The 19,918-nt window shown below is 38.6% G+C and overlaps 1 protein-coding gene across 1 annotated transcript in view; it reads right to left on the reverse strand.

Moving 5' to 3' along the window:
• Positions 1 to 8,966: 8,966 nt before the first annotated feature.
• The window catches only part of dchs2 (dachsous cadherin-related 2), a 41,873-nt gene continuing 30,921 nt past the window's right edge, over positions 8,967 to 19,918 (reverse strand). Inside the window, 9 exon segments of the mRNA XM_036583809.1 lie at positions 8,967 to 11,858; positions 12,941 to 13,082; positions 13,238 to 13,524; positions 14,260 to 14,390; positions 14,633 to 14,784; positions 17,145 to 17,356; positions 17,598 to 17,711; positions 18,178 to 18,433; positions 18,435 to 18,499. Coding sequence (XP_036439702.1) covers positions 9,277 to 11,858; positions 12,941 to 13,082; positions 13,238 to 13,524; positions 14,260 to 14,390; positions 14,633 to 14,784; positions 17,145 to 17,356; positions 17,598 to 17,711; positions 18,178 to 18,433; positions 18,435 to 18,499 — 3,941 coding nt within the window. The 3' untranslated portion in view covers positions 8,967 to 9,276.

The raw sequence follows: 19,918 nt of genomic DNA on the forward strand, positions 1-19,918 counted from the left end.
GCAACCTAAATCCATTATATTTTTTCTAAATCAGTTAATCTTGCTCTTGTGGGCACACAATGCGAATGTAACCCCAATTCCAAAAAAGTTGGAATGCTGTGTAAAATGTAAACCCATGTAAATAAAAACTGAATGCAATGATGTGCAAATCTCATAGACCCATATTTTATTCACAATTGAGCATAGAACACATATCAGATGTTGAAATATCAGATTTTACAATTTGGTGAAAAACATTAACTTATTTAGAGCTTGATACATCTCAAAAAGTTGGGACGGGGCAACATGGAAAACTGTTCTGTGGTCAGATGAATCAAAATGTGAAATTCTTTTTGTAAACCACAGACGAGGAGAGGGCCCATCCAGCTTGTTATCAGCACACAGTTCAAAAGCCTGCATCTCTGATGGTATGGGGTTGCATTAGTGCCTATGGCATGGGCAGCTCACACATCTGGAAAGGCACTATCAATGCTGAACAGTATATAAAGGTTTTAGAACAAAATATGCTCCAGACAGCGTCTCTTTCAGGGAAGGCCTTGCATATTTCAGCAAGACAATGCCAAACTACAAACTGCATCCATCACAACAGCATGGCTTTGCAGAAGAAGAGTCCAGGTGCTGGACTGGCCTGCCTTCAGTCCAGACCTTTTACCAATAGAAAACATTTGGCGCATCATGCAATAAAAAATTTGGCAAAGAACACCCAGAACTGGATAGAATCCTACATCATACAAGAATGGGACAACATTCCTCTCTCAAATCTCCAGCAATTGGGTCTCCTCACTTCCCAGATGTTTACAAATTGTTTTTAAAGGAAGAAGGGATGCTACACAATGGTAGACATGGCCCTGACCCAATTTTTTTGAGATGCACTGCTGCCATCAAGTTCTAAATGAGTTGTTTTCAATTGGTAAAATGTCTCACTTTCAGCATCTCATATGTGTTCTATGTTCTATTGTGAGTAAAATATGGGTCTATAAGATCTGCAAATCATTGCATTCTGTTTTTATTTAAATTTACGTTTTACACAGCGTCCCAACTTTTTTGGAAATAGAGTTATATGTCCTGTGTACAACTTTCCAAAGACCAATGCATGGCTGATATATTTCGCAAAAATTCTTCTCTTTCATTATAAACTGGGCAGGCCAAAACTTGGGTCATGCTTACATAAGCAGTATCCTCACCAATCACAAGGCTGATGTGGTTTGTCCCACCCACACAGTGTTAACTAAAGTGTTTTCCCCAACAACATCTGTGTTTGAGTCAGAGAAGCTTAAGAGAGAAAGCTAACCACCAAGCGAAAGCTGACCTAGCATAACAGCTATGAAGCCAGCTTTGTCTACCTGTCATCTATTTGTTTATTTATTCAAGCAGCCACACCAGCATTCCCTGGATGCAGATCCACCTGTAAAGTGAATAAGAACCTTCTTTATGCCATCTCCATTTAAAAGCTAGATAGCATTTTTAGTAAGTGGACAAAACAGGGTCTACAACACCACCTGTGTATGTAGAGCCATTTCACTCATTTCTCCCCACTTCACTCACGATGTTGTGTTTTTAGTACTGCTTCAGAGCTGTAGCAGGCTGGGAATGCTGTACATCCAAGCCAAGAACCATTTAGGAACCTTTATTTTTAAGAGTTTGGGCTTTTCGAATGACTTACTTAACATGTCATATTTTCATCCTTTAAATGAGCACTCCATCCAAAATTCAGATATACGTGGTCAGTTTGTGTAGATTATTTCCTTTTTCACTTCATCAGGTTTATTGAAATACTTCTTACTACATGGTGACAACATTTTTAAAATGGATTTCTGTCTTATCATGATAATATGTAAACTCTCATGTATGCTTTGGCTTCCAAAGTTCCACCTGTGAGGGAAAAACAAATAGTACAACTGTATGTGAAGTCTGATCAGAATGTGGCTGATCCTGCAGTGGAATCATCCATTTTAGACTTGGTGAGTTGGACAATGTTTTGCATGCTACACAACAGAAATAGCCTAAGAAGACTAGCAAACACCTGATCATATTATATTTTTGTATGCTTATTTTGGTATAGGCCTACAAAATGTTTGGGTTTCAAAGGCTAATTTTCATCTGTTGTCCCTGGTTAAAAGTCACACTAACATCTTATATTTAAACATACAAGTTAATTCTGTCATAAACCCTACCAAATAACACATATAGCTTTACAGTCAAGGTTAGTAGAAATGTCCATATAACAAGGTTTACAAGCAAACAAGAAGCAACTTAGCACATTTGAAGGGGAGCTACCCAATTTTCCAAAATGTTTGCCTAATGAAATGGTGAAGATGTGAAAAAGTCATTCAGAGTGGTTCGGTCTAAAATGCTCTGTTCTACAGAAACTTTATACATAGTTAAAAAAAAACTACGAAAAGTAAGGATCAAAATCCAGGGACTAGTTCAAAAAGTACTGTTTTCAAAGAGTTAATGGTCAAAAAAAAAGAAGGTAAACTTTTTAAATACATCTGTGATGGCAAAGTTGTTTAGAACACTGCATTGTATGATGTAAAACCAGTTGTCTGACCATAAGTGAAAATATGTACAAGATATACTTGATTTTCCTGAATAATGCCCCCTAGAGGCCAAATCTTTTGAAACTTCACTGGTTGCTACAAAGCGTCTACATAGATATATCTTTTAAGTTTCATGGTAATTGTTTAATGTTGAGCCTTTCAAATGCCTGCTAAAAGCTAAATCCCTGATAGTTTCAAGTCTGTCTAACAGATGCTGTTCGCAAAATTTCAGCTTGATCGGATGTATGGATGCTGAGCAATGGTTATTTACCAATTATAATGCCCCCTAACAATATACATCGGCTATCTCACAATCTACTATGTCTCAGGTCTCAAGTAAAAATTTTGTTATTCCAAATTATTCCAATTATTCCAAAAGGGTTAATTAGCATATGACAGCCATACTGCTTACAAAAGTCAACATGTTTTTGATAATTATTGAGTTTCAGGCTCTTCTGAATGTTTTGATTCCAGTTACATGAGGAGGGGCAAAAACACTAGGACTAGTTTGCAAAAGTAGGTTTTGCATGTTTTGCAAATATTTTGAGCCAAAAGATCCAAATGGCAAATTAGTTTGGCTGGACCCAAGGAATCAGGAAAAAAAATAAATTAAAAACCAATCATAATTGTTCACAGTGGTGGTGATAGGAACCAGACGTCCAGCTCTAAAAGCTTCCTCACACAAAGTTATTATATGTAATGGTTATTTATAAACTGCCTGATGCATAAGACTTTGTTTTACAACAGTTTTAAGAAAATTTTGATCTAAAAAATTATTCATGGTGGAGGGGTACATGCAGAGTGTAATGAGACTAAACAGCCCCACAGAAAACTTATCTCTAGGTTTTGCCACTGTTTTACCATCATCAGCATTTAGGATAGTAAACAAAATGGCTTTATTTGTGCTGTGCACATTGTGAAAAAAGATAAAACAGGGCAAGACATTTAACTATACATACAATAAGATGACTATAAGACAAAGATTTCCTCATTCTGTTTAAGATCTCATGTTTCAAAATCTGCTGAATTCTGTAATAAATTCTGTTTGTTCTCCAGATCCAGCAGGAGCTGAAAATTAATGGGATGGCAGAGAACACCACACTGACCTGGAGGCTGCAGCCAGATGGAAAAATCTTTCACAAGGCAAAGGAAAAAATAATGGAAAGTGTGGACAACACAACCACAGAAGTGTGTGACACCTAAAAAATTACATTTTGTACAAAACGTTTTATTCTGCCTGTAATGTTTAAGCTCCCACTCAATGCAGTGAGCTATATTGGCATGTTATTCACAAGAAAAAAGCTAAACTACAATGACTGTGCAGTCATGTGATATACATATCATATGTATTATGTGCATACAAAACAAAGATAATAGTCCTCTGAAGTTGTGCATCATTCTCTAGTCATAATACCCACGTTAGGAACTCTGAGTCTAAACTGATTTCCTCTGATCCTTTGAATTATGAGGCTTTTAAGGATGTATGGAGAACAAACTACAGGACTGTTCTGATAACTATTCATTTTTTCCATAGAGAAATCCGCTCAGGGTTTCTAATATAGGCATGATGCCGACAACAGAATGATGCCTGACTTCAGAGGTCTATATATACAGGCCTATTCAATCAAATAATTCAGGTGCCTCTTATTAATAATGTTTGCTAGTCAGCTAGCCAGCAGTCTGTGCTGAAACCAAAAGAAAAAGTATGAAAATTTGCTTTGACCAAGAAAAATACATATTAACAAAAAATGGTTTTATAGTGTTACATGTATGGTATGTATTTTCAGTATATGATATTGAATAAATACCTATGTAATAGATCAATGAAATGAGCATGCTACTGTTAACTTAGCTGCTAGATCTCAAAAATCTAGAATTCATTATTTACATAAGATTCAGAATTTTAGGGGAATTGTAATTTTCTTTTTATTGGGAAGTCTTTTGAAAAGAAAAAAGGGTTACAAAATTCACATTGTATCAGAGTTGATTGTGTCAGTACATTAATTAGCACACCAATTATGACTATGTGACTGCTTTGGTATTACATTATGCTCTATATGCTGTGGCTTCATTTTAGATACTTGTGTGTGTACATGCAGTGCACCCTTTTCTTTTTATATAAAATTTACAATATCTTCATAAATAAATGGAAACATACCAACTTTTTGTCACTAGAATATTTTCATGGATGTCTAAAGTTATTGAACAAAAGACAATGTCTTTTCAACTTGTAGGAAGTGATTTTAATGAAAAGAAACAACGCTATGGCATGGGCAGTATTAATGGCACCCTTTCCTAATATTTTCTTGCATGCCTTTTAGTCCAAATAACTCCAAATATTGTTGGTAGCCATGTACAACCTTCTTGCACCTTCTTGCTCTTAGATGGTTGCAAGGTGTCTCTTCCATATAACAGATTTCAGCTGTCTCCAAAGAGTTTCCCTGGGTTTGAGATCAAGACTCATTGCTGGCCAGTTTAAAAAAGTCCACTTCTTCTTTTGCAACCATTGTGCTTTTTGATGTGTGCTCTGGGTCGTTATGATGCTGGGGGACCCAAACCTAGCTTTCTTACACTAGGTAACACATTTTGCTCTAAAATACCTTGGTAATCTTCTGATTTCATTATTCCTTCAATTTGGTTGAGGCCTCCAGTACCTGAGGCAGCAAACAACAACCCAAACATTATGGATCCGCCACCATGTTTAACTGTAGGTAGGGTGTCCTTTCGTTTTTAAGCTTTATTTGAAATCATATAAACATATTGCCGATCTGCATTTCCAAAGAGCCCTGTTTCTGTTTCGTCAGTCCACAAAACATTTGCCCAAAAGGACTGCGATTTGTCTAGGTACATATTGGCAAAGATCAGTCGTGCCTTCTTATGTCTTTCTTTCAGCATTGGAGTCTTCCTTGGCCTTCACCCATGAGGACCTTCTTGGTTTAGTGTGTGGTGTTCCACAGTTCACACCAACCTTCGAAGACTTTTCTCACTGATTTGTGACTTTTCTCACTGAATTTCCTCCAGGTGCTCTGGTTTCCTCCCACAGTCCAAAGACATGCAGTCAGGCCAACTGGAGATGCTAGATTGCCCGTAGTTGTGAATGTGTATTTTGTCTGTCTGCCCTGTCGGCCCATCCAGGGTATTTCCTATCTTCTGCTCAATGACTGCTGGGCAGACCCCCACCCCAACCATCCAGGAGGATAAGCAGCTTAGATGATGAGATGAGATGAAAACAAGGAAGAAAAGGAGGAGGTGGGGGAAATCCCATTACAAACTGAATACAAATCTGAATGAATATTTTTATTTTTTATATTTTTCGTATTCTTATTTGCATTACAAATGGGGAAGATTACTCTTACATAGAAAGAAGAAAAGGGAAAATGAAATCTCATCACTGGGGTCTTTAGCCATTTCGACCAAACCTAAATTGGTCAATCTGAATTAATGAATAAGTTGGCTTTTACATAATAAACATTTCATGTACAATGTCATACTAAATGTGCAACTGAGGGGGCTCAGTAGACAGCCATCTTCTAGTGATTGCTTTCTTACTTACAGCTAGCAAGGCCTTTAACAAATTATTTTCATTTTGACTCGTCTAAGGAGAGATTTCTGAGGTAAAGAAACCCAAAATCAAAGGGTATATTCATCTGAAATAAAGTACAGAGAGCCTGAAGGATAGCCTTCCAACACCCAGACAGAACAGAGCATTCCCAAAAGATGTGGAAATGATTTGCATTGGCTGAGCCACACAGTACCTGATTCAACAGTTGACCAAATGATTTTAAGGGGCCCTCTCTCTAAAGCTTGTGGGTTTACTTGTCTAAATGATTCACTAAAACAGTATCATGTTTAAAGATCCTTCTGTTCCAATCTATATTTTTTAATATTGGAATGATGTAAAAAAAGTAATATATGTTGTAAGACCCGTCCTTGCCCATATTTTAAATCCCTTACCTTCCTTATTTGGGGGGGAATTCATTACCATAAGCACACCACTTCAGTAGTCAGAATCACGTATCCCACTTACAATAGTGAACTTTTACCAGATTTTCGTCGTTAGATTGATCCAGGGATTCTTCTTGGTCAAAAGCTGTATCATTAACTTTCTCTCAGGCATTATAGCTTGCAATGGAAAGCGTATTGCCAATGCATTTTCAGTTTCCTTCCAAGTTGCTGTATAGTGCTTATTGCTCCAACATAGTAAAGGCCTTAACTGAGAAGCGTAAAAATAATCACAGAGGCAGGGTAGGGGGATTCCTCCTTTTTCTATTCCCTCCTGTAATGTGGTATACCAAATTCTAGCTTTCCTCCCCTGCCAAATAAAACAGGAAATCCATTTGTCCTGGAATGTGTACTGATGGGGTTTGAAAAAAGTAATTGAGGTAATATATTAATTTTGATGCAATTTTGATATCATTAGCAAACATCATCAGCAAATAATGCATGTTTTTGTTCAATACCAAATACTTCAGTTCGTTTAATATCTCGATTCTTTCCTATTGCTTGACTTAAAGGTAAATAACTAAAGAGAACAACTAGGGAGAAACTGGACACTCTTGTCTAGTCACAGTACAAAAGTACTGTCACTATCCTCCTGAGTCGCAGGGGGTGCTGATGCCGGTCCCAGCGGTCACTGGGGGAAGGCAGGAAACACCCTGATGGAGGGAAGCAATAATTTCAGTGCAATATCAGTGGTTAACAAGCATCTAGCTCTGCTCCAGTACAGCCAAAGTTTAGAGTTACTTCCTCTTAAAACATGCCCCACGCCAAAAAGTCATTCCCAACATCCCGCCCACAACAATTAATTAACAGGAAGCCTTGTTGAGCGTGACAGTGCAATTGCAAAAGGGTGATTGTCATTCCTTTTTTTGTCAGAGTCACACCATTAAGACAATGAAAATTAAATGTCAAAAAGACTTTCCCATATTAACTTCAGTGGCCATTATACACAGCTATGCTAATGCAATTACACATTTTGCATTTGAATTATGTTTTAAATAAGGCACTCTCACACTGAAAATGCAATTGTATTAATTGTATTAAATGCAGCTGTATTGTAAACACAATTAAATTGGCAATTTCAAATTTACATTTGAATTTGGATAAAGTACGGAATATGCTGCCATAATTTAACCAGAAAAAATAGTTTAGTTAGGACTGTAGTTAGGAGTATTGCCAACCACTTTTATTTGATCAAAATATTTATTTATTTTTGTTTTTTATTGTGTTGATTATTATGTTGTAGAACTGAACATTGCACTGTAATTTTTCAACCAAGTCTTTCATGCAGGAATTCTTTTACAACATTGCAATTCAGCCGATCCAGAGACATGCAGAGCACAGGGAAGAAGAAACCTTGGAACCCTTCTCTTTACCTTTTTTGTTTACCTCAGCGATTTTCAAAAATCCCATTCCCATCCAGCTTAGACACAGTTCCTAATAAGGACATCATGTTGACTACCAGTACAATATGACTTAAGTGGTCTATAACTGGATTTCAACACCTATTCTGTGATGAGAAAACTGGTGCATTTGTCTGTAAAAGGATTGACCATATTCAAATTACTTTTTTGTGCAAAAGCTCTATTGGAAGGAACGCCATCTAGCATCTGACCAAGACATTATTGAGTGGCAGTTCCCTGATGAAATTCTTTGATTTTACTTTAGAAGTAGGTAGTTAGTTAAGAGAACACCAATGCATCATTCATTGAATGTTAGTTGTAGCCCTAACACAGAAATGGCAAGTTTGGTCCTCTCTAAACATTTTGTTTATTTATTTCCACACCACATGTGAATCATCTGCATACTGAATAAAAATCGTTTATTAATATGTTACATTTTCAAAAATAACACAGGAAATAGTGCAAAATTATGCCAAATTATTCTGATGCTTACATCATTTTAAACATGTAAACACAAACACATATCATGTGGTTGATTCTAGGCAGTGATTAACAATGACTTTTATCAGACTCTTTTTGTCCACTACAACCGACATTTCATATTATTACAATATAAAACATATTGATATCAATTCCAGATATCAATTACTGTACAATAAAGTGCTCTTCTGAGTCAGATACATACAAGAACCCTTACATATTGTATCTGTTATTCATCATTTCACCAAGTAATTTGGTCCAAGGAAAGCTCTCACAAAATGCAACTGATAAGCTTGAAGATCAATAATAAAGAATATTAAATAGTCGTCTATGTAGGATGTTAGAATGTAATTCTTTATAATGAAATTTTTTGCTTTAAAATGGGATTTTGCAAAATTTTGCATAATTAAATGATTAAGATGTAACCAATTCAATTAGAGTGATGTGAAATGCTCCATTCTAGAGAAACGTACAGAATTGTTTACAGTGGTAAAGATGGGAACCAGACATCAAGAAAATTCCCTCACAGAAAATGATTACATGAGATGGATATGAATATGTTGCCTGATGCCTGAGATATTGTTTTTATGATAAATTTTGACCTAAAACATACTTTGAAATACATTCATGGTGGAGAGGTACACATGGCAGCCCCAAGTTCCTATTAGCACCACTGCAGGAAACTACTCAGAATTACTGTTTACATCTCAACCACTGAATTATGCAGAAATTGTGAAAAATCGGTGGAATTCCCATGAAAGAATCCAAACCAATAATTTTTATAAACAGGTTAAAACACCAGGTAATGTATTCTGAATGAGTTGGATTCATTACACAAATCATCTAAACACCAATTATACTTTTATCTCTGCATCCACCAAGACATCTCTTGGCAGTGGAGCCGTTTTGGTGAAACTACCCAGTCCAGTTTCTGAGACCACAGGAGAAGCATTAGGTGTCCTCAAAGTCAGAAGTGAAAGAGAAGGAGAAAAGCTGGGGGTCATGGCTGAAGGAGTTAGTCCTGTGTTCCTTGCCAAAGGTGAGTATGCGTACTTGGGGTATGAGGGCTTTCTTACCAGGGATGCCATCCTCTGAGGCATCCTAGGGGGTACTGCACGAATTCCTGGCTGGGCCACTCCTGTGATAAGTGGAGGTGGGTGCAGAAGACTGTGAAACTCCGAACCTACAGGTCTTTCACTTGCTTCCTCATCAGGGAGCATGCTGATGTCAGTAAAGACAGACGCCAGGGGTTGAAAGCGAGGTTCCCAATTGAGAAGGTGGTCCCAGCCATAGCTGCCACGCAGTTGCTCCTCTGGGCAAATCAGATTGGTGAGGGATCCCTCAATGGAATCCTGGTGGTCTGGCAAGGGCATACAGCCTCTCAGCACCTCCTCCATCTCCCTCATGTTGACCACCCGAGGCAACATCCCTTCACCGCCTCCTTCTTCCTTGAAGTTATGGAGACTCTCAGCACTTGCCATTCCCACCAAATGGCCTGTGCCCATATTTGCACCAGTAACTGAATGGCAGGAGAGCTGATCTGAATCAATGGGGATTCCCGAGTCTGGTTCAGGCATGACAGATTCAGGCTGCATGATACGTTGGTATTCATTGATCATCTTAATCTCTTGGTCCTCAGCAGTCTCACCTTCTGCCGAGCCCCGTCCACTTGAGCCTGAGTTCCTCAAGGGGTTGGAGATGTCCCTCTTTGCTCTCATGTCTAAAGGTGCATGCAAGTCTTGGAGATTTATGGCATTGATACCATTTTGACAGTTGCCCAATCTTCCAAAAGTTCCGGTCCCATGGTTAAGATTAGCAGCTAATGAGGCAGCCTTCTTAATAGCATTCTCCTTGGTCTTGTACCTCAACACTAGAGCAACAAAACTAATCAAAAGCAGAAGAAACACTGTCAAGGAAACACTAAGGCTGACAGTCTGGGCACTGAGAGCACTACCTGTCAGTGCCTCTGCCGAATTGGATATGTTCACAATGACACGACAGGCCGTCGATCTGGAGTCAAGCTTTGGACTGCTTGCCAGAACTGTCAAGTCTTCAACTTCCTCACTTGAGATGCTACCTCTTCGTCGGTACACTGGATTTGAAATATAGACACTCCCAGTACTTTTGTTGACATTGAAAAATGGTGACGGGTTAGCTAAAGAATACTCCACAATGCCATCCAGACCTCCGTCATGGTCCATGGCCATCACGTGGCCAACACTTTGGCCTACTCTGGCATTGTCTGGCAAAGTGAAATGGTACACCTTCTGGGTAAAGATAGGGCTGAACTCATCCATGCCTTCAATATCAACCTGAACCCTCACCATAGCTGACTGATCTCCTTTGTCCCGGGCCTCTACGAGAAAACAGTATTCACTGTCTCTCTCATAGTCAAATGTCTGTCTAGTATGGATGTCTCCAGTGAGAGGGTCAATGGCAAAGGCCTCTTTTCTGTCTGGGTTGCCACTGCCATAGTCCATAAAACAAGAGGTCAGGATTGAGTAGGTTAGCAGGCCAAACCGTCCTGCATCCTGATCAACAGCATGGACCATGCACACTGGGGTAAACACTGGCAGATTTTCTGCCACTGAACACTTGATGGTAGAGAACATGAAGAAGGGAGAATTATCATTCTCATCAAGCACTGTGATGAAGATCACAGCGAAGGATACCTTCCTGTTGCCTGGACCACCACAATCTGATGCTCGAACAGTCAAGATGTGTTTTGTATCTTCTTCGTAATCCAGAGTGCCGTTGACTTCCAGAGAACCTGTTTGAGAATCCAGCCTAAAGAGACCCTTTCTGTTACCAGAGATGATATCATACCTTACTGTGCCATTTGGCCCAAGGTCGAGATCTTGAGCAGACAGCTGAACCAGGGAAGTACCAAGTAGGCTGTTCTCACTGACTTGTGCATAGTACTCCGAGCTGTTGAAAACAGGTTCATGGTCATTGACGTCAAGTACAGTGACCGATACTATTGTCGAGCTGTTGAGTGGAGGAACACCTCTGTCCATGACAGTAATGGTCAATAAGTACGTCTCTGTGGTCTCTCTGTCCAGGGTGTCACAGAGCACTACATGACCCACAGTCCTTTGTTGGGCCTCTGTCCGCACAGTGATGACTTCAAGGCAAAATCGCCTCTCCTCATTGCCCCCAGTGATGGCATAATCAAGGTGGGTGTTTTTGTCTGAGTAGTCCTGGTCTTCAGCCAGCAGGATAAGGAGCACACTCCCAACAGGTGCATCCTCACTAACGCTCAGCTGGTAGGTGTTGTGTTGGAAGAAAGGTGCGTGGTCATTGGAGTCTGCCACTTGTATATCCACAGATGTGATACAAGACAAGGTAGGGTCACCACTGTCCTGAGCTTCCACCAGAAGCCGGATCATGTTGCCACTAGTGACGTATTTCAGAGGTTTGCTGGTGTATATAGAACCTGGACACAGAGAAGAACCAGAATTCTATTTATACAAATTGTTGTTGTTTTTTAATAAATACGTTGCTGTCTCATAATAAATAATGTAGTAACAATATTTGCAACAAATATGCATATGTAGCATTTACATATACCAGAGATGTTCACAAGTCAAGTCTCTGAGGTATGAGTCTGTGTTGAGGCTCAAGTCTCTGGGGTGCGAGTCAGGATTGAGTCTCGAGTCTCTGGGGTGTCTAAGTTGAGTCTTTAGTCTTTGGGATGCCAGTCCACCTCAAGTCTTAAGTCTCCGGGGTGCAAGACTAAGTCTCAACTCTGTGGAATGCAGGCGTGAGTCAAGTCTTGAGTCTCTGGGATGTAAGTCTGAGTCAAGTCTTGAGTTTTTGGGGTAAGAGTCCAAGTCGAGAGTTGAGTCACTGAGATGTGAGTCCAAGTAAAGTCTTGAGTCTCTTAACTGTGAGTCTTGAGTCGAGTCTCCAAGTCTCTGCAATGCGAGTCGTGTCTCAGTTCTGGTTTAGTCTGGATATTAGCTATAAACATTGCAATTTATGAAAGTAAACAACTGGTTTGACACGTCTTCAAATAACAAGCCTTTCCTTTAAGAAAAACCTTCAGTCTGAAGGACAGCGCTGAAACACTTCATGCAGTAAATGCAGTGTTTAAGGGAAAGAGGCAAAACAACTTGAAGTGGTTGGTCTGTAGTTTGTATCACAAGTATGATAGCATAATAGCTAATCTGGCTGAAGTTTTAGTAAATTCTGAGGGAACGTGAAACAAAAGCTTTTATTCATTTACATCATTAGAGTTAGTGATCCTAATTTAATCAGTTTTGTTCTTTTTTGTACTTAAATTCATAAGTTGTACGTCCTAAATCTCATTCAACCACAGTTTTCAATTTTCCATTCTGCTGCACAAATAAATACTAAATCTTGACTTTTTTAATGAATGCACACATAATTGAAATACTGAACAAGAAAATGAAGGGGTCCCATGTTTTATGACTATCATTATGCAATTTCGTTGAAAGTTACTTTATTTGACCTTATAAGCTAAAATGAAAGTGTGAAAGTTTTTATAAGTATTACCATTTTCTGCATCAATATAGAAGCCCTTCATTGGGGAAGAGAGCAGCCTGTATGAAATCTTGCTATTTAGACCAGAGTCTCTGTCGGTTGCAGTCACAGCCACAACAAATGAATCTGCAGGTGTCAGCTCAGGCAACACTACCTATAAGAAAGTTGTGGGGAAAAAATGATGAAGGTGAGAAAATACTGAACTGGATAATTTCTAGTTACATTAATTTTTACATTTCACAATACACATATAAAAGAAAACTTTACCCTTTTTAAATCACCACAAACAGTACATATAAAGTGCCAAACCTGGTAAAACTCTTGAGAGAACACTGGTGCATTGTCATTCACATCAAGTACTTGAACGGTAACCTCTGCCTCTGTCTGATGTACAGAGTCTGATGCTACTATTCTCAGCGTATGCAGGACTTGCTCCTCATAGTCCAGAATCTTTGTTGAGGTAATGACCCCAGAGTAGCGGTCAATGGCAAAGCTCCCATTTTCTTCTCCTTTTCCTGCTAAGCTGTAGGTTATTATAGAATTGAGGTCCACATCATTGGCCATAACTTGGGTGACAATGTGACCAGCTGGAAGATCTGAATGTTCAATGAAAAGAGAAGAATTCTTATGAAATACATAACATAAAATATTAAGCTTATAATAGCTGTGACCATTTACATTGTGTGAATCTTTCATAACAAATAATCAAACAGATTGTTGAAGCACATCTTTCAAGTTACAGTAACAGATGTTAAGTTAGGAATGGTTAAGCTATAGGATTTGCTAATGATGTGGAATTAAGATATGGAATCTGCCATTCAAAACAAATAACAAGCCCATTTTATCCTAAATGATTACAATATGATGCTAATATTCTATAGCTTTAATCTATGTATAGGAAGCTATGAAAATGTAGAATATTTTGATGCTAAAAGGGAGCTGTAGATGATTCCATAATAACAGAGAAAACTGTAGAGCTTTGAAAATGAACTTAGATTAAAATTAATATCCAGAATTCTTCACTTGGATCAAATCTTGCTGATCAAATTGCTATTCTTTGTATTTATAACAAGAAATGACTATAAATAGATAATTACAGTGTATTACTTAATAACATTTGCTATTTTGTACCATTTCACATTCTTGTTGTTTATGTTTTGGGGTGTAGTTTATAACCTTTTAATCTACACTATTAGTTATTACAAGTTATGACAAACGATTCCAAACTTTTGAATGGTACTTTGCATTTATACAGTAACAGCTCACTGTCCTACATTCAATAAAAACGTTGTTTGATAAATATATGAAGCTTGTGCTAAAGTATGTCTTACTCTCTGTAACCAGTAGGGGCTCCACTGGTGGTATTGCTGGGCTGTTATCGTTGACATCCACAACCTGCACCCGAACAGTGCAGGTCCCTGTAAGAGGAGGGCTTCCCCTGTCTTTAGCCTCAAGAACCAACCTGTCAATCAGTTCATACAGCAAATACAAATAACTGATCATTTCTTCAGTCAAATTAGGACTAAATGGACACAAAAGAAAGTGTATATGTCTGTTCTTCTTAAATAAACAAAGAAAGATTAGTGTAATAATACAAATTTACAGTCATTTCTGTCCTCTAGGTGTACCTGAATCTAAACATATTTTAATCTAAACATCTTTTAAACAGCTTTTAAAGTAGTGTACTAAAAAGCTCATTCGTACTTGTAAGATGAGATGATCTCTCGATCTAGGACTGCATTGGTGGCCAGAATCCCACGAACTGAGTCAACACTGAAAGCATTGTTGTGGTTTCCATCCACAATGGAGTAGTCTATCTGGCCGTTCACACCACTGTCAGAATCCATTGCTAACACCTACAAAAACAAGAGTTAATGCAATTATAATACATGGGGGTTTAAATGTGTTATTTTACGCAAACTGATCATATTAATCACTTGATACAAGAATACTGAGCACTCTAATCTGCTAATCTACACCGATCAGACATAACATTATGACCACCTCCTTGTTTCTACACTCATTGTCCATTTTATCAGCTCCACTTACTATATAGGTGCACTTTGTAGTTCAACAATTACAGACTGTAGACCATCTGTTTCTCTGCATTCTTTGTTAGCCCCCTTTTACCCTGTTCTTCTGTGGTCAGGACCCCCATGGAGCAGGTACTCTCACAGAGCAGGTACTATTTGGGTGGTGGATCATTCTCAGCACTGCAGTAACACTGACGTGGGGGTGTGTTAGTGTGTGTTGCGCTGGTCTGAGTGGATCAGACACAGCAGAGCTGTGTCACTGCTGGAGTTTTTAAACACCTCAGTGTCACTGCTGGACTGAGAATAGTCCACCAACCAAAAATATCCAGCCAACAGCATCCTGTGGGCAGTGTCCTGTGACCACTGATGAAGGACTAGAGGATGACCAACACAAACTGTGCAGCAGCACATGAGCTATCATCTCTGACTTTACTTCTACAAGGTGGACTGACAAGGTAGGAGTGTCTAACAGAGTGGACAATGAGTGGACACAGTATTTAAAAACTCCAGCAGCACTGCTGTGTCTGATCCACTCGTACCAGCACAACACATACTAACACACCACCACCACATCAGTGTTACTGCAGTGCTGGGAATGATCCACCACCCAAATAGTACCATGGGGGTCCATGGGGGTCCTGACCACTGAAGAACAGGGTGAAAGGGAGGTAACAAAATATGGAGAGAAACAGATGGACTACAGTCTGTAATTGTAGAACTACAAAGTGCACCTATACAGTAAAAGAAGTTGATAAAATGGGCAATGAGCATAGAAACAAGGAGGTGGTCATAATGTTATGCCTGATCGGTGTACTTAATGGAATATGTCAGGCACGTAGGGTTCCCACTCTTGCTAGGAATTTGTTTCCCAGGACTTTTCCAAGACATTTTCCATGACCTCCATACATGACAGCAGTTTCTTACAGAATGTCATGCTGACTTGCATCTGCTGAAAAAACGTCTAATTTGACCAGGGGTGTTCAAAATGTTGTGCACACCTGAATGTAGTTCAGTATTAGACTTTGCAATAACTGTTTGGGGAACGGTTTGCAGAGTTTGTCAGTAAAGAATTGATTAATTGACTTTAATGTAAAGTTTTTGCTTACACTCAGCATGGGCTGATATAAGTAACTAATAAGTAACTGAGTAACTAAAGATAATTGACACTTACAAAGCAAGATAAGACTAAAAATTTTCTAAAATGGCATTAAGAAATGGACGTTAAAAAGACTGAAAAAACTCTGATAGAATTTCTCATAGATTGGTCAGCTACGCAAAGCAAAATCCTACATCAATAGCAAGGACCTACAGGAAGATTTGCCTGGCAGGAGAACAGTGAAACACTGACCCAATGTGCAGTGTCATCGCACAAACATCATCTACATGGAAGAGTCTCAAAAGGAAATCTCAATTGTGATCTCATCAGACATCGTCTGATGTATACAGAATAACATTTACAACCCCCATTTCCAAAAACGGGACACTGTGCAAAATGTAACAAAAAAAAACCCTATATTTCATTGAAAATAGTACAAAGACAACAAATCAAATGTTGAAACTGAGAAATCTTATTGTTTTTTTGAAAAATATATGCCCGATTTGAATTTGATGCAAACAACACGTTCCAAAAAAGTTGGGTCAGGGGCATGTTTACCACTGTGTTTCATTACCTCTTCTTTTAACAACACCCTGTAAGCATTTGGGAATTGACCAGGGGTGCCCAAACTTTCACATACAACTCACCTTTAGAGACCAGTGGCTGTGTCTATTTATTTTAACAAAAGGAAATGACAGTTAAGTTTAAATTACTAAAACCTCTGTGAACTACAGAGTGCCACTCTCTTGACCATGTCTCCTTTGCAAAAGAGATTCTACCTCAATAACTTTCTCTTGATGAAGTAAACAAAACTTAGATTAAGTCAAATAAATTAATTTATGTATATGGATAATGGATTAGGGCATAATCTAGACAGAGATTCTCATCTTCTTTCTTTCCTCTGCTTGTGGCTCTTCATTTAAATGTCAGTACATCAGTATTAAACTTTCCATGTTTCCAGGACCTTACTTACATTTCCAGCACATTTGAGGAGTTTGCTCATTTTTCAAGTGTGTTCCATGGCTGGAAACCTAGTCTCTAAATTTCCAGGTTTTTGAGGATGTGAAGGAACCCTGGGAACATGTACCTGCATGACATAAGTGTTGTGGATTTGTCCCTCCCAGACAGCCGTTCTGTAATAGCTCTGCTTAAACACTGGTGCGTTGTCATTCACATCCTGCAGAGCGATGATCACTCGAGCGTAGGCCGACTGGTGGCCATTTTCTGCCAGCACCACCAAATGAACCTTGCGCTCTGTCTCAAAGTCAAGCAGAGTCTGTTCTCGGACTGTTATATCACCTGTTGGAAAACATAAGCTGTTACAATGGGCTTATTATTTGGAATTTGACAGAGACACACAAGTGTGATAATTTATGCATGCAGTTAGCACCATGCTAATTAGTGAGGTATAAGCTTCCATTACTTGTTAGCTACATTAGTCTAAACTAAAGAAGATAAACTTCAAAATATGCATCCTTTGTCATTATAGTCTAGGTACAGAAGGGACACCATGGTAATACCTTACAGCTATTTTTCTCACCTGTGTTAGGATTGATGCTGAATGCTCCATTCTCATTGCCATTGAAAATACTGTACTTGATTGTGGTCCTTGGTGCAGTCTGGTCATGGGCCACCACATTTGCCACCCAGGAGCCTTTATTTTAGAAAGTACAAACCAATAAAACCTACCATTGGTTAAAAATCATTATAAAACCTGACCTTAATAACTGTATGCTATTAGAGGTCATCAGTTTCGGTCCTAGAGGCTCTCAATTTAAAACAATTTTACAAAATCACCTGATGATATGTTTATTAAAGATATGCGTTCTCCCTGCTCTCCAGCTCATTAGTTAATTAGTAAAACCTCTATCATCTGAATTAGATGCATAACATCTAACATGTAACATGTCAGTGCTGTGGCCCCACAAGTCACAATTTAAGTAAATAATGTTGGAAACCTATTAGCAAATGTACAGTAATTCATGCAGTGTATGATTTTTCACTTATGAAACTACTCTGACTATATTATAACATATCAGGAGCGGCTGATCTCCGTCTCTGTCTTCTACACTGTATTTGAGGGATTTGGCAATTCAATTAGGAAAAACAGCAAACTGCACCTGTCTTGCTGTTCTCTGGTAAGGTCACTTCATAGAGCTGCTCAGTGAACTGCAGCAGCGGCCTTTCTCCATTAAGCTGAACCAGCAGCAGGCAGGTGGAGGTGAGGGCAGGTGTGCCCTGATCTACAGCCAACACCGACAGCATCCTGGAACCCGATACCCCCTCAGTCAGTGGAGCCTTCAGCCGGACCCCTCCAGATAAACGGTCGATCTGAAACAGCCCGTCTTCCTCCATCAGACTGAATGTCACTGTTCCCGTTCTCCTTATGGTCCGGATCATCTGCTACCACTTTAGTGATGGGTTGACCAGGATATGCAATACCTGCCATGAGTAGAGGAGAGAAATAGTCACAGTTACTCATTTACATTCTTTAACCATGTCACATGGAAGATTCACTTTGTTTTTTTTATATACTGTACAGCAGTATGATCACAGTGTTGAATTTTGTCAATATCTGAATATTTCTAAATGAAAACTATACTTCTACTCTAGTCTATCTGTGAGTACTGGAGTAAATGACTTTTTATTCAGTTTTTGTGTTTCTACATAATTAAACATTTCTGCATAATTAAAAGGTTGAGAAATAAATTCAGAGTGATTTGGTGTGAAACGCTGTTCTAGAGAAACTTGCTGAGTCAGAAATACAGAAGTGGTGAAGTGGTGATAGGAACCAGATGTCTGAGGAGTTTAATGATGTCTAATGATGTCTGTAAAAGCTCCCTCACGGAAATGGTTATGAATATCGCTGTTGTCAGAAGAAAACCTCCAATCTCCAAAATGATAACTTTACAGGAGAAGTAGAAAACCTACTTTGCTTTTAATGTAAGTCAATGGAACCAGACTTGTTGCCAAGTCATTTTGATCCATTTCTTCTGGTCCATTCTTAATAAAATGTACATACAATGTAAAGGGCAACAGGTATTTTCAAATTATGTCAAAAACTGAAAAACGAAAAAAATGGAGATACGAAGTTTTCTTCTGACAGCAGCGATATGCTGCCTGATGTCTGACACATTGTTTACAGTAGTCTTGAGAAGTCTTTTAAAATCTATTCATGGTGGAAAGTTACAAAAAAAAAATAGAAGACACATGTAGGTTCACAGCTGGTTTTGAATAGTAAATGGCTACATTTGTGTTGTAAACATTGCAACCCCTGGTTCCTATCACCACCACTATAAAGAAATCTGAGAGCAAGTTTCTCTAGAACAGAGCATCTCACATCAAACCACTCTAAATGACTTTGTCTACATCTTAACTGTTTTTTATGAAGAAATTGTGGCCCTTTAGTTTCATTTTGTTGTGTTTGTTCAGCTCCTGTTCTGTTTAACTGTTGCTTATACCTCTCGATTTGGAGCTTTAGCATCTCACTTTAAACCAAAAAGAAAAAACAGAGCCTTACAAACTTCAGTTCCTATGTTGATAGATGCTGGATGGACTAAGAGTTTCTAATGCAGTTCTAAAAGCACTCCAGGAGTTTTGGATTCTAATACCTTTGAGATGTACACAGTCATTCAGATTTCTATACAGTGGTCTTAATAGGATCCAGGGGTCAGTATACAGATTACAGTATGAAGTATTTAACCATTTTACTTACTGTCCAAAGCCAGTAGTGAACTTACAGGGTCAATATGTAATATTATATTATCAATATGTAATATTGATAATATAATATGTAATGTTTCTTTTCTGGACTATATGATAGCTAAATGATTGTAAAACAATGTTTTAGGAACCAGGCAG

Source organism: Colossoma macropomum, unplaced genomic scaffold (genome assembly GCF_904425465.1).
Source record: "Colossoma macropomum unplaced genomic scaffold, Colossoma_macropomum, whole genome shotgun sequence".
Lineage (NCBI taxonomy): Eukaryota > Metazoa > Chordata > Actinopteri > Characiformes > Serrasalmidae > Colossoma > Colossoma macropomum.